This window comes from Thalassophryne amazonica, chromosome 14 (genome assembly GCF_902500255.1).
Source record: "Thalassophryne amazonica chromosome 14, fThaAma1.1, whole genome shotgun sequence".
Classification (NCBI taxonomy): Eukaryota; Metazoa; Chordata; class Actinopteri; order Batrachoidiformes; family Batrachoididae; genus Thalassophryne; species Thalassophryne amazonica.
The window spans coordinates 63,988,514-64,004,700 of NC_047116.1; the positions used below are offsets into that span (position 1 = coordinate 63,988,514).

General features: G+C 39.6%; 1 protein-coding gene across 1 annotated transcript in view; it reads left to right on the forward strand.

Moving 5' to 3' along the window:
* lrp1bb (low density lipoprotein receptor-related protein 1Bb) overlaps positions 1–16,187 on the forward strand; it is a 1,555,752-nt gene that overhangs the window by 1,283,678 nt on the left and 255,887 nt on the right. The window contains exon 66 of the mRNA XM_034186395.1: positions 4,541–4,660. Coding sequence (XP_034042286.1) covers positions 4,541–4,660 — 120 coding nt within the window. The remainder of the gene's footprint in view (positions 1–4,540; positions 4,661–16,187) is intronic.

Consider the following 16,187-nt stretch of genomic DNA (forward strand, 5'->3'; position numbering starts at 1 on the left):
CGACACATCTTTTAGACTGCTATATTCATCTTGCATGTGATTGCAAGAGATTTGACACCTTGGAAGGGGTAACATAAGACTTGAGACTTGAAAAGATGCTTTGTAAAGTCTTTAATTAAGGCTAATTATTTCACCCTGATGTAGACATTCCACTGTGCTGTGATGCAGTTTTAAATGAACATTGCACCAGTGCAACTAAACTGCTGTCCATAATGGTTGTGGGGTTTTACAACAAGCAATTCCTGCAAACGTTTTAATACTACCTTAGAAAGCTCTGATGGAAAAATGAGGACTTTAGAGAGACAAAGTAACTGTACCTGTGCAACTGAAGACAATAAAACCTCAAGCAAGCTACCATTTGACCTCAGTGATCCTCACCTCTTGCTTGCCTTGCTAAGGCAGTTCTGGAATCTACCTCAGTGTGTGCCACATTTTGTCCAAATCTGGTTAAAAATTTAATTTCATGACCTTGACCTCTGCCAAAATGAATTCTTTAAGGGCAGTTTCAGGTTCAACCCTCAATAGCACACCAAGTTTGGTAGAAATCAGCAACAGGACCTTGGAAGCCATAGACCAATAGAAAGACAGTCATGACCTTAGCCCCAGTGACAGAGTTTTTGCAAATTTAACCTTGGTGGGCAATTCTTGGACCCACCTTCATATGCATAACAGGCTTGGAGCAAGGTGGTGTGACAAATCTATTTTCTTTTACCTTTTGTTCTCCAGTGACCTTGACCCCAGTGACTGACCTTTGAAAAACTTTATCTTCACCAGACAAATTCCAGAATCCACCTACATATATGTGCTACATTTGGTGGGCATTAGGATTGGGGGGATCTGCATTTTGCACTTTGATCCCAACAAGGGAGTAACTTTGATTTTGATATTGGTGGGGACACAAAAGTGCTCCAAGACAAAGATTTTTTTTTTTGCATTACCAATCATAAGTTCATGTCATGCAGATGTTATAGGTTAACGAGCCATCCCAATGGTTAGGGAGTTGGTCTTTCAATCACAGGGTTGCAGGCTCAAATCCCAACCTTACCTCTCCTTACACCTCCATCCATGACTGGAGTGACCTTGAGCACAGCAACTAACCCAACATTGCTCCAGCTATACATTTAAATTGAATTCATCGAGGATGGATATTTAACACGAAGTATTGCAATGACCCTATCTGCTAGTGTTGTGACGTTCGTGAATAGGGATGGGTATTGATAAGATTTTATCGATATCGATGCCATTATTGATTCTGCTTATCGATCCAATTCCTTATCGATACCTCTTGTGAATTTTGTACTAAAAGTAGGCTTTACAGGTTTTCTATGTATTTCATTGAGTCTTAAAGTAAATAAATATGAAATTGGTCACTGTACCCTTGATCTCTGGACATAAATAAAAATAAACAAAACGGTGTTTCGCTTTGAAGTTATTAATTCCGACTGGACTCTATCGTTCTAACTTGACTTGGCAGAGAGCCGTGCAGTGTTTGGAGCTGTGTGAACAGAACGGAGGACGATTCTTGTTTCTTTCTCACAACAAGACAGGAGTCCCAGTTAGTAACTTTAATCTGCACAAAAGTGACGAAAAACAAAAAAAGCTGAAACCCAAAATTACACCCCCCAACACCACCTGCATGAAAATGAATTCTAGAAGCTGTGAAATGCAATCTGGGACTATTCCAGACAATAAACTGCAGTGAGTGCAGCATCCATTTAGTGAGAAAAAAACCCAACTTTCCTTATTCAAATTCATTCCAGCAGTATTCTGCTCTTACTAGGATGCAGCAGTTTTCTAGTTTGGCAGATAGTTCTGGAGGAAATCACTGAAGAAATTAACAAACTGAAAATATGGTTTGACCAAAACAAATTGTCATTAAACTTAAATAAGACAGGGATGAAATGGAGGTGTAAGAGTCCCGAGGTGTTCACAGGAAACAATTATTTATTTCTGTATGTATGTATGTATTAATGTATGTTCATTGTTAGTTGGTTTTATATTTTCTGTTGTGTTTCTATTCGTTTGTCTCTTTCTCTAAAACTGTATATAATAAGTATATATTTTATATAATAATCATTAGATTATAATATATAAACAAAAATAAATAAAAAAAAAATTACAATTTGAAAACAAATGGACCCGAACGTGATGACAGCTGCAACTGCTTAATGATCATTTTTAACATTGAAAATGCCATAGACATGCTAACGCGTTAGCATCGCTCCCGTTTTTAAGTTATAAAATACATCAACTGTTTCAGAAGACCGTAACAAGTCGGTTTAACATAAAAAAGGTAAATAATACTCACAGACGTATGTTCTTTAGGGTTTTAGCGGGGGAAAATTAAGCGAAAGAAAGAAAGAATAAATGAAGCAATTGAAGCACTGTTTCAATCTGCGAACCACTGCTTCGATTGGTTCAAGGTTCAAAGCAAAGCCGCGCTGCAGAAAAGCTGATTATGGACCCACTGCAGGGTCCGTAATCAATGTAGAGAAATAATCATTTTCCTGACAAACACCCCCAAAATAACAGCCACTCTGAAGGACCGCTTAACAGAATCGTTAAGCAAAAAGCTTATTGATGTCGGTGGATCGAATCATTTCTTAACGATACCTGAAAGGAACCGGTTCTCGATATCCATCCCTATACGTGAATGAATCGATTCCCGTTTGTCTGTCTGTTATTGTGTCCGCCCGCGCAGTCTTTTAATAAGTTCCCTGCAACTGTGCAGTAGCCTAGCTCTAACGATGCGTCCTGCCACGTTGCTAAAACCTGCCGAGTGCCTAAAGTGCAGAAGAAGCCTAATGCTTTTAAGAAGGGTTTCCATTCATGAAAGGGATTTTGCTTAGTTTTTAAAGCTTGACAGAGACCCTGCACTTACATTCCTGACTGTGAAGAATGAATGACTATCTCGTTTCTTGGGAGGGGGGCCATCATCCATTACCAAATATCACCGAAGCCTAGCTCAAGAGAGAGAGATAGGGGCAGGGGGGACGGGGGTCGATGGGCGGTTGCGGCCACTGTGGGAAGTGTGCTGCTTGGAGTGACAAGTGGGATAGTCAACCAAGTTAGCGAGAAACGGGTAGCTAATCAGCAGTGTTGCCACAGTTACTTTGAAAAAGTAATCCAATTACTGATTACTGATTACTCATTGAAAAAGTAACTTAGTTACTTTACTGATTACTCAATTGGAAAAGTAACTAAGTTAGATTACTAGTTACTTTTTTGGTTACTTTCCCCAGCTGCCGACAACAACCCTCTGCCACCTCAACATGATAATGATACTTCTTTTGCCAAAACTCACTTTATAGTCACCCTTTCTTGGCTTCAATGAAAATAAATACTTGTTTTATAAAAAGTAAAATAAAGACCTCTTTCTAACCTACATTGTTTATAAATGTAAATATTAAATTCATTCTTACATTTTTGTAACATTTAAATTCTCTCTAAACATTTTACTTGTTGAAATTATTATTATTTTAAGTAGTATTAGTAGTTGTAGTAAAAAAAGGCTTCAAAACTGGACCTTTAATCTAGGGGTGTTGTGGGGGGGGGGGGCACATCCTTGCCCCACGCCCCCATTCCATCTGGATTCGACCCTGCTTTGGCGTTTGAGCACAAAGAATGGATAACATTTATTTATGCACAAAACTTGACCAGATTTACAGGTAAGAAAGTTTTATTGTGTTTTCACATCATGTGGTCCTCAGAAAGAGAGTTTAGGTGCATTTGAGTGGAAAATAGTGTTAATTGTTGACACGTTGCGGGGGATCAGCTGTTTTTAGCAGCAGAAAAAAAAGCATAAAAATGTCTTTGCAAAGCTCAGTGCAGGTGTGCTGTTGTCACTGTGCTTTAAGAGGTGAGGACGAGTCGTAGCTGTTGCAGAAAAACGCGGATGAAAAGCTCACAGCTCCCTTAAAGTCTGTAGTTCAGTCGAACCCCGACCTCCTGCCCACGGACCAAGTTTAATGCTGCTATCGACCCATAATGCAAAAATAATAGTAACGCACAGTGACTTGGAGAAGTAACTTTAATCTGATTACTGATTTGGAAAGATTAACGCGTTAGATTACTCGTTACTAAAAAAAAGTGGTCAGATTAGACCTGCATCACTGCTAATCAGACAAGGATATCTACGTTAAAGAAGGGGGCTTCGAGCAGTGGCATACATTTAACCCTTTATGTGCCATAATAATGGAGGACAGCGGTTTTATTGGTCGTTATTACACAGTAGGGGGCTGAATATTGGTAGGGACATGACCCTAGCGTACCTACCCAAAATTACGCCCTAGGATCCCAATGACCTTCACTTTTGCCAAAACAAAGCTTTTTTTTGGCATTCGTCAAAATACCTGATATTCGTAGGGGAACAAACAAACAAAAGTTATTCAAATTATAGTACAAGTCCTGAGTTTCTCATTGGATCATGCAGAATATCACTGTTTAACTGCAGACTTCAAACTTTAAACTGTTGATGATATACAGTTGTTTTATCTTGTGTAGTGCCTCCATCACACACTTCTTATCTGTCTACCCACAGCGGAAAGCACATGCTCACCAGAACAGTTTCAGTGCAAGGCCTCCATGCACTGCATCTCCAAACTTTGGGTTTGTGATGAGGACCCAGACTGTGCAGATGGGTCAGATGAGGCTAATTGCGGTGAGTTGTTGGAATCCACTTAACCATAAATCACACTTCTCCAGTAGCTTTTTTTCACTTTTCGGGTGAAGCTTCTGACTTAATCGAAATTAATTTTACACTTGGGTTCACTCTGGTGTAATTCACGCCCTGTTCTTGTTCTCACTGGTTAAATGATGGTGTTATGATAATGCCATAAAGGACAACTGAGCTCAGTCAGGAACACAGAAATATCATTTTAGATTACATGGTTTTAAGCCACATTTAGCCTTTAAACTCTGACTTTATAAACAAACACCAACATTAATATTGTTCTCAGAGGTATAATTCTTAGGTCAAAACTGTTATTATTACAACTGTTAAAATTTAAGAACTTTTTTGTAGAATTCATCTTTGAACATCACCCACCAGGGATACAGATGTTTTGACATATCTGTGTCAGGAGTCTGAATTCTTTGACCAAAATGGCTTTACTCAATAAATTCTACCACACACAGTTGAAGTTCACTTTATTGCTCCAAGCTTCAATAAGCTTGAATAAGCTTCTATTACTTCTCCAGAGATCAAATATGTCTTCACTCATGAAAATTATTACAGGCTCTGAGCTGCTCTCTTGGCCATATTGTGTGTTGTATGCTGTTATTTATCTCAGTCCTTTTGGTTTCTGAATCTGTTACTCAGGCTAAAATAAAATGGATGCTTTCAAATATATGACAGCACAGCATCAAACCAAGAGCCATCTACTGCGCAGGTGCTGATGTATCTCTTATTTTGCTGACTGAGGTGAGTGTTCAAAATTTAGCTTTGGCCAGAAGATTTCTTGTAGGCACTTGCCCATTTATTCACTCATGTTCAAGTGCTTATCTGGGATCGGGTCATGAGAGCAACAGCTCCAGAAGGGGACCCCAGACTTCCCTTTCCCAGGCCACATTGACCACCTCTGACTGGGGGATCTCAAGGTGTTCCCAGGCCAGCATGGAAATATAATCTCTCCATCTAGTCCTGGCTCTATCCCAGGGTCTCCTCCCAGATGGACATCCCTGGAACACCTCCCTAGGGAGGTGCTCAGGGGGCATCCTTACCACATGCCCGAACCACTTCAACTGGCTCCTTTCAAAGTGAAGGAGCCAGTTACTCCGATCTTCTCACGGATGACATTAAATGGGCAAGTGCAGTGCTGCACTTGCCCATTTAATTACAGCACTAATATTTGCCATGCATTTGTGCATCCAGTAGGCATTAGACAGTACAACCATGCAATTAAGCAGTTACCTCCCTGGCTCTTATTGTAATACTGCCCATTACAAAGAACAAAATCAATATATATTCCTCAGTTTGAATTTATTGAAAGTCACATTGAAAAACAAGCCTGGGTCCCATGAGATGCAGCTTCTGAGAGACCCCGAACATGGCTGTCAAGCGGTTTTTATAAAAGACAATGTAATGTAGTGAAAAATAATATTTAAATTCAGTTTGTCCAATGTAGACAATGTAATAAAAAAGAATTGGTCCAAACACAGAGGTATGACAGCCTTTTGTTGGATACTGAAGCAGGATTGCTCATAAACAAGAACAAACATGCTCAAGTAAAGTGCAAAAGAAACCGTTTTTGACAGTTCATGAACTCAGTTGGATAATAGCAGAGCAGATATGTGTAAAATGTCACTATGATTGTGTGTTTTATTGTAAAAGTACCAAATTTATCACAGACATTGTTTGATATATATATATAAAGCAATAAGCATCTGTGTGAGTGCAAGCATGTGGCTTGCACATCTCTGACTATTTATCAGATTGGCCTCATCTTTCGGATGTGGCTTGTGCATGGCACGATGATGTGCATCCTTTATTATGAAAATTTTGGAAATATTTTCAAAACTTTTATTTTGATTAACATTGTAACATTCATACTTCCAAGATGCCGTGGCTCGCTGATGTTTTTGATAGGAAAGTTAAGGGCCCCTTCACACATAGTGCAAAGTTTGGATGACGTGCACACTTAGTGCACATGACGCATGAATCGTGTGCAAACCACGTAATGTCGTCCCTGCCTCCAACACCTGAAAGACAAACTGTGCGCTGTGCGAACCCATCGCACCCTCTCGCGGCAGGTGCCGGACGAATTCCAGAACATCGAAACAGAACATCTAACACCGCTCGCATGGCACTTAGAAAATCTGTGGCCAGTCGCACTCTTGGCATGATAACAGACTGCAGAAAATCACCTTCGTACTCGCCGAGAAATTTTTTGTGGCTTTGGTGTGTGCATTTTGTCAATGTAATTTTGCTTGGAATTGATTCATTGTGCCAAAAAACATAGAAAATTACACTTTATTTGTGTCTGCCTGTCAAATAGCAATGAATACAGAGAATTTTGATATTCCAGAAGAGCATGGCAGAATCTTGGATTTTGCTATTTATTATTCTCAACCATAAAAACTGAGCATGGCATGATATTAGGGATGGAATGATACACAAAAACCACTGTTCAGTACATACCTCAGTTTTGAGGTCACTGTTCGGTTCATTTTCGGTACAGTTTGGGAACAAAATGCAAAACCTATATTTGCTTGTTGTTTAACCCAATTTATTGTAACATTATACAAATAGGAAAATAAAATAATTGCAAAGTGCTACCTGGCAATAAGTTAAATAAAATGTTCTCAAATAAACAACAAATGTATCAAAAGTATTATAAAAATATATTCATAGTAAACACCTTTTAACAAAACCTTTCCACAAGAGTAGCACAACAGTTCCAGCATGAAGCCCTGTTCAATTTTATTCAATCTTCACATTTTTTGCCAGAAAAATTAACTTGTCCAAAACTGTCACATTTATAAGGATTTTTTAAAGAAAATTAATGTTAAAGTATCCCTTTACTTTTGTACAATGTATTTTATTTTCTATCTCTTTCTATCAACTGTTTGTTTAATGTTTGTTAATATATCGTTTTAAATAAAGTTTTGAAAACAAAAACGTGGGAGAGGCAAGAAAGTGAGTAAAACCACCTTAAAAATATTTAGAACCAAAAATAAACTTGATTCTTGGTTTGTTTATTTATTTTACCATTAAAATTGGCCATCACTTAAAATAAAAATAAACTAAAATAAAAATTAAAAATAAATTAAAATAAAATAACTTCTCAGGGCCAGGGCTTCTCAAAGTCTGGGGACTATTTAATCACAGCGCAGCAAACAAGGTCAGTAGGCTGAGCGAGTCCGAGTCAGGAGGCTTGTAGATATCCCTCCGCTCAGTGCTTTCAGGCTGCTGCAGGCAGTAGAGGAGAGGGAGACTCACGGCCGCTCAGAGACAACAGAGACTTTCACTTTCAGTCGCTAAACATCAAAACATTACAAAAGTCTCTGGAAATGCCAGGAAAAGTAGCTAGCTAGCTAGCTTTTCGCTAGCCGCTTTTCAGAAAATAAGTCGTTACAGCCCCTTTCACACCGGGGCTGCTCCCAGTTGCTTCCTGTGGTGTCATGACGATGCAGGTGTGCGCAGCAGGGGGCAGAGAGGAGGTGAGAACGCAGCCTGCAGGTTCTCTGCACAGAGAAGTCAGAGTGCACAGTTTGGCTGCAGACAGACTGTGCACTCTGACTTCTCTTCTACTTGTTGTTGTGCTGAGCTGCAGGGCTGTGCTCTGAGTTCTGTTATAATTTATCTTTCCTCCCTTGTCCACGAGGGAACCGTCCTTGAGCAAATGTGGAGATGTCTGGAGTTCTACTTTATGTTGACATGTCCTGGACTTATGTCCTTTTTTAACTGTGATGAGAGAGTCTGGAGAGAAAAGGAACTTACTGCCTGCAGACAATTTTTTTTTCTTTTCTTTCCTCCTTTGACCACGAGATGCGCGCGCGCAAATGAACCGTCAAGCAAATTTGGAGATGTCTGGAGTTGTACTTGATGTTGATATGTCCTGTCTCAGGACGTATGTCCTTTTTTGTCCTTTTTTTTACTTTGATGTGAGAGTTTGAGCAGAGAACAAGGAACTAATGCCTGCAGCCAGACTTTTTTTTTTTTCTTTTAATTGTTCACATGTGCGCTCGTGAACAAATGTCCATGAGTGGACTAGAGATGTCCAGACTTTTTACTGGATATTTCTGGCAATCAGTCTGCATTTTTTTTTTCTGTGGTCTTTTTTTTTCAGCGTGTAGGTTTTACTGCATTAAGTACACGGTATAAAAACAATCCTGCGCGAACAATTTATACTGCGGGAACAATGGGACACAGCAGGAATCATAAATTGGCTTCAAGTCACGCCGGGTAACACCTCTTTGCCCCGACTTGCGCTGGAACCACTTCCTTTCTGCGTCGAGCACAGGACTCCAAAAAAATTAAACAGGTTTAATTTTTCAGCTTCCTCCTTTGCGCCCCTCGCGCTGTTGTGGCGCCGAGCTGCATCGTCTCGGCACTGAGTTGCTTCCACGCGGCGTCGTCATAATGACGCACGGCGCAACTGGGAGCACCCCCGGTGTGAAAGGGGCTAAAGAGGGTTTGGAAAGTCGCCAGATTTAGCGAGAAAGTCGCCAAGTTGGCAACACTGAATGTAAACACACGCAATGTGAACTCACACATGAACAACCCAAGACTTATCCGAACGTCCCATACCAAAATGGTTCAATACAAATTAATGTATAGTTACACCCTTACATGATAACTATTTTTTTTATATCAAACTATGTCTAAGCAATATTTGATGCTTTACCACAACATGCACAATTCTTTTACATATCTGCCCTGTTACAATGCCTTTACCTTTTATGAAAGTATTCTGCATACAGTGAACTGTAGGTGCAGATGTAAACACTGATAAAAGAATGATATTAATTAAAATGTCATTCATTGTTGTGAATCATTCCATTTCTCAACTCATTTTAAGTAAACTGAATTTACAGTCACACTGAAACATAGTCCTTTATGATGAGCTACAACTTGACTAGTTGTCTTTCTTCTGTTTGAGACAGGGTACCATTGCAGACATTGTTTCACTGAGGACCAGATGCCAGTACTCCTTTAATTTAAGGGCGCTGAATAAATATGTTGCATCCAGTAGTACCACAGCATTGTTTCTATGTTGTTTTCAAATGATTGACTAGTGGAGTAATGACTTTCATTTGTCATTAATCCCCCAGTTTCCCCTGCTGTGCAGATGAGTGCCTTGCATGGCAGCATCCTGGGATTGGTGTGTGAGTGTGTGGGTGAATGTGAGATATCATTGTAAAGTGCTTTGAGCTTCTGATTCAGATAGACAAGCTCTATATAAATGCAGTCCATTTCCACTTGTGTATGTCTATGCCTGCTATCAGTTGCACATTTAATCTTAAAAAACAACCTGTAACACTGTCTTCATCCCAACGTGTAAATGTTTAGTTTGCCTATACAATTCAATACTTATTACAGTGGTCAAAAAAATAATAACAAAAAATTAATTCTTGCATGGACTTTGAGAACTGATGTGGGGTAATTTTGGGGTGCTGAATCTGAGTCTGAGCTCTGATTTCCTCTATCACATTACATTTTGTTGTAATCTGCATGTTCCGTATTGATGGATTACGCAAAAGTTGCTCAGCTCTACTGTGTGTGACCGCAAACGCCTGCAGAGAGTGGTAAAGACTGAGTCTAAGATCACCAAGACCCCTCAACCCTCTCTGCAGTGCACTTACCACCGCAAAGTCCACAGGAGATCTGTTTCCATCATCACAGACCCCACTCACCCTCAACATGGACTATTCACACGCCTCCCCTCAGGCTGCAGGTTCAGGACTGTGAGATGCAGAACCACCAGGTTCAAGAACTCTTTCTTTCCCACAGCATATTGTCATATGCAAAGTAAGGATTTCTTTACTTTGCATATGACAATAAAAGCTTTGAATCCTGAAAAAGCAGCTTCAAAAGCATAGTTTTTAAACCATGTTCACGAAATGTGAACAAGAACCGTAACATTGTTTATGGTGCCGAAGAGGTGGGTGAGACTGCAGCTTTTGCTTCAATGCTTGATATGAGAAATATGTTTTCTTATCTCAGAAACGTGATGTGATTTGCAAAAACTAAAACCAGATTAGGATTCAGCACCCCCAAATTACCCAAAATCCATTGGAAAAACTCCATGCAAGAAAAATCGTGTTGACCAGTGGTACCTGGGATCTTGGCAAATTTGGCCCTGAGCTTCATGCAAGTGATTATCACAGTTGCCTCTCAAGCAGATGGTCCCTAGTTCCAGGCCACCTATGAGCTGTGTCAGGAAGAGCACTTATTGCAAAATGTGGCAAATCAAGATCTGCCGTGATGACCCCAAGAGAAAACAGGAGAAGCCAAAAGAAATTAGTATAGATTTATTCCTTTAGTGTTGAATTTAAGGACTTGTCATTTACATATTAAGCAGTCTAATTCTGAGGCAATTACAGATTTTGCCAACTGCTTACACCCAAAAAGCAAATGCTTAGACTAAAACTTAAAATCTAACACTACTTGTAACAACAGCTAAAACACAATGTGACAATACCTTAAACACATTTTCTGCTTTGCACTTTGCTTGCAATTCTTCAACACCTACAGTTTCCTACATTAGACACTGAATTCAAAGATAAAATACCTTGTTATCATTGGGAAAACACGTTTAATAAAAATGCAAAACACATCTGTTAATTGGAAATACTTATGCACACATTTGAAAACACACACAGAAAACTCAGCACCAATCAGTCTGACATTTGGCACGACAAATAGAGAATAAGACATTTTGTCAAATCTGCAATCATGAAAGTGATAAGACCCAGAGAAAGAGGCAGAGGAGGACAAAGAGAGACATGTGGACAAGGACAATGAAAAAAAAAAAGACCAAGAAGGAGAAATGTTTCAGATGAAATTTGAGTAACTTTGGTGGACCATGTGATCAACCATGGCCTCACACTGAAGGAAGCTGGACAAAGGGTCCACCCAAACCTCAGCCACCACACAGTGGATAGTACTGTCAAGTGCAATATCATTCACTTTCAATGTGTGAGTGTGTCTGTGTGAATGGGTGAATGCAAGGCATCAATGTAAAGTGTTTTGACCTTCTGATATAGATGAAAAAAAGTTCTATATAAATGCAGTCCATTTACCATTCTGGTGTTATCATGCAACCCCAGTTCCAATGAAGTTGGAACGTTGTGTAAAATGTAAATAAAAACAGAATACAATGATTTGCAAATCCTCTTCAACCTATACTCAATTGAATACACCACAAAGACAAGATATTTAATGTTCAAATTGATAAATTTTATTATTTTTGTGCAAATATTTGCTCATTTTGAAATTGATGCCTGCAACATGTTTCAAAAAAAGCTGGGGCAGTGTTATGTTTACCACTGTGTTACATCACCTTTCCTTCTAACAACACTCAATAAGCATTTGGGAACTGAGGACACTAATTGTTGAAGCTTTATAGGTGGAATTCTTTCCCATTCTTGCTTGATATATGACTTCAGTTGTTCAACAGTCCGGGGTCTCCGTTGTATTTTGCGCTTCATAATGCGCCACACATTTTCAATGGTGTGACAGGTCTGGACTGCAGGCAGGGCAGTCTAGTACCCGCACTCTTTTACTACGAAGCCACACTGTTGTAACATGTGCAGAATGTGACTTGGCATCATCTTGCTGAAATAAGCAGGGACATCCCTGAAAAAGACGTTGCTTGGATGGCAGCATGTGTTGCTCCAAAACCTGGATGCACCTTTCAGCATTGATGGTGCCATCACATATGTGTCAGTTGCCCATGTCATGGGCACTAACACACCCCCATACAATACAGATGTTGGCTTTTGAACTTTGTGCTGGTGACAATCTGGATGGTCTTTTTCCTCTTTTGTCCAGAGGACACGACGTCCATGATTTCCAAAAACAATTTGAAATGTGAACTCATCAGACCACAGCACACTTTTCCACTTTGTGTCTGTCCATTTCAAATGAGCTCGGACCCAGAGAAGGTGGCGGCATTTCTGGATTTGTTGATGTATACTTTTGCTTTGCATGGGAGAGTTTTAACTTGCACTTGTAGATGTAGCAACGAACTGTGTTAACTGACAATGGTTTTCTGAAGTGTTCCTGAGCCCATGCGATAAGATCCTTTACACAATGATGTTGGTTTTTAATGCAGTGCCACCTGAGGGATCAAAGGTCATGGGCATTCATTGTTGGTTTTTGGCCTTGCTGTTTGACTATTTTTTTCACGCAAGTGTTAACAAAGTGGTGAGCCTCACCCTATGTTTGTTTGTGAACAGCTGGGCCTTTTGGTGATGCTCCTTTTATACCCAATCATGACACTCATGTGTTTCCAAACAGGTGTTCTTTGAGCATTCCTCAACTTTCCCAGTCTTTTGTTGCCCCTGTCCCAAGTTTTTTGAAACATGTTGCAGGCATCCATTTTAAAATGAGAAAATATTTGCACAAAAAAAACACAACAAAATTTATCAGTTTGAACATTAAATATCTTGTCTTGGTGGTGTATTCAACTGAATATAGGTTGAAGTGGATTTGCAAATCATTGTATTCTGTTTTATTTACATTTTACACAATGTCCCAACTTCTTTAGAACTGGGGTTGTACCATGTATGTAAGCTACAGTACTGTAAACACTTGTTTTCATTGTTTTGTTTTGTGGTTTGAATTTGAACTGTACAGTACTCCGTCTTGTTTAGGTACTCGTATTTGTAAGAAATTTCTATGTCTTTGTAAAAAAAAAATCTAAACAGGGAAACTTTTGTTGCTAAATACTGTAACTTTTGGCTCTTGTTTGAGAAAAAGTGAATAAAAATATATTGATTTCAGTGTTTTGTGTAAGACACATCAGTGTGTTGCTGTTGATTTGAAAGTGTTTCAAAATGGTGTGTCTGTGTGTGTATGTATCATTTTGTTGTGAGAATGACATTTTTAGAAGGGACTGTTAGGTTTTGACTGTAGGGTTTCATTTTGACAGAGTTGTGAGAAGTTTTACAAGTGTTGTGTGTTATCGTGCTTGTGTGTAGAGTTTTGGCACAGTGAGCCAAATTTAGCAAAATGTGTGTAAGCAATTGGCAAAAACCTGTCAAACCCATAAATCAGCAACCACAGCTGCTTTATGGATGCAGTTGGCACATGCTTGGCATCGATGTACTTTTTGTTGTTGCTGCTAACTTCACTACATCTTTCTCTTTTGTTTTCAACATGATTACCAACAGGCTCAGAACCTGAAACACAAAGTTACAAGTTGCTGTGCTGTGCAATGTGTGCATGTGTGTATACTCACACTCACATACACATATGAGTAACAGAGATGTGCAAAGGAGATGATTTGCACATGCTATTACTTCTGTGCCATCAGAGCATAATTTGCCTCAACCTCCCTTTTATAGATTACTTTATAGATGTTGATATTGTGATTCATGTAGAGATTTTAGTATTCCATTCCACTTTATATAACTTATTGTGATTTGAATTTGCCACCTCAAACTATCACGAACAGTGGTGGTGTCAGCTAAAAATTTCTCACCACTCAGAGAGCACACAAATGTCTCATTTTCTTTTTTTTTTTACCTTGAATTACTGCAGCCCTTTGAGCGTTTGCTTGTTAGCACAGTAATGAGCTCAGACTTAGCTGGAAAATATTCCTTTTTTTTATTCCCCTGTTCCACATCTTTTATATGCTCTAAGTGGCTGAGATGCTTTCTAATGAATTGGTGCTTTGTGTGCTTGCAACTTTCCCTCCTGTTCTCTGCTCTCACTGTCGTGTCCGAAAGTGATCCAAGCAGCATCCGTCACCTCCCACTTTTGCTGCATGTCTTTCTTAACTGATAAAAGTGTTTCCCTGGCTGTTATCCTCGACATATTTCAGCTTGACACTGAAAACCTGTTTTGATGACTTTTGAAGATGGTACTGGAGTAAATGTCAGGATTTTTTTTTTAAACAACCTCAGAAACTGTTTGCAGGTTAGGTGGAAACTTTAAATTGACTGTCAGTGTGAATGAGTTTGTCCATATGTGGCCCTGCAGTACATTATTTAGGTTGTATAAATATAACATTAAACATATAAATATATACGAGGGCTGTCAATAAAGTATAGGTCCTTTTTATTTTTTTCAAAAACTATATGGATTTCATTCATATGTTTTTACGTCAGACATGCTTGAACCCTTGTGCGCATGCGTGAGTTTTTCCATGCCACGACGGGTCCGCGCGTTGGGACGCAGCCGACGCGTTGCGGCGGCACAGGAAAAACACCTCCGTGTTGATAACCATTTGTAAAATCCAGGCAGCTTTTGATGGCTTTCAGTGGAGTGAGTATATGAGAAATTGTTTAACAGCTGGACATGTTCCAACTTGTCCTTAAGGCTTCCAACAGAGGTGTTTTTCCTGTGGCGGAGCGTCGCGGCGGCTGCGAGCCGACGCTGCAATCCGTCCGCACATCTTTCATTAAAAAAATCTCCTTTAACAGTGGAATATCCGGATAAAATGCTGAAACCGACTTCTTCTGAAACTTCTCTGTTCTCTCACGACGTCCTGGATCAATAGAGCCTGAAATGTGGAGGTTTTCAGCTTGAAACAGGCCGACGACGGCGCCTGAGAGCGCTGCACGACGTCTCGCACCATGGGAAGTCCTTAAAGCGACAGTATCACCTCAAAATCTCTCATCAGCTGTTAAAATTTTCACTGAAAACCAGCTTAATTTTTCAAACCGTGTCCACTTCGATGTGTCTCACAGGTTTAGAAAAAATTTTGATCAAACAAAGCGCCAGTCTCTCAGCAACTTCTCAGACAAAGGAATTCCAACGAGGGGCTGGATGACTCCTCCCACAAGGAGTGCTCACAGGCGAATGACGTCACCGACAGGCGTGGAAAAACTCACGCATGCGCACAAGGGTTCAAGCGTGTCTGATGTAAAAACATATGAATGAAATCCATATAGTTTTTGAAAAAACTAAAAAGGACCTATACTTTATTGACAGACCTTGTATTTATGTGTGCATAATTAGTAGACATCTATTTGTGCACAGAATTATTATGCAGCTAAATGGAAAAAAATCCCATCTCACTTGTTTATTTTAATTTATTAGGGTAGACATAGAAAATAAGTAAAAAATTAACACAAAAACACTTATAGTAGCTTCACAGAAAGTAAGAGCAGCTTCACAACAAAAAATGGTTCCGTGTGCGGAGGCGGCTCTCTTGGCATTGTCACTGATGGATAACAGAATCTAATTTTTTTCTGTACCACAGACATGCAGTGTGTTGCTGTGCAGTTGTCCCAGCAGAAGAATTAAAGTAAAATGGGATTTGATGCAGACTCTGCTAAGCTAAGTTAATATTAGCTACCTGTCAGATTGCTGGCAGAAAGATCCCAAGAGTTTGCCGTGTTTTACAACATACAAGATCAAAGCTATTCATCAAACACAAGTACGCTTAGTAAAACTCAGAACTTTAAAGGCAAAGGTAAGACCGGAAAGGGTTCTGCTGCCCCAACTAAATTCACAGCAACAAATGTGGTGAAAAAGAAGAAAATACAGCACCAGAAACTCATTCGAACGGTGG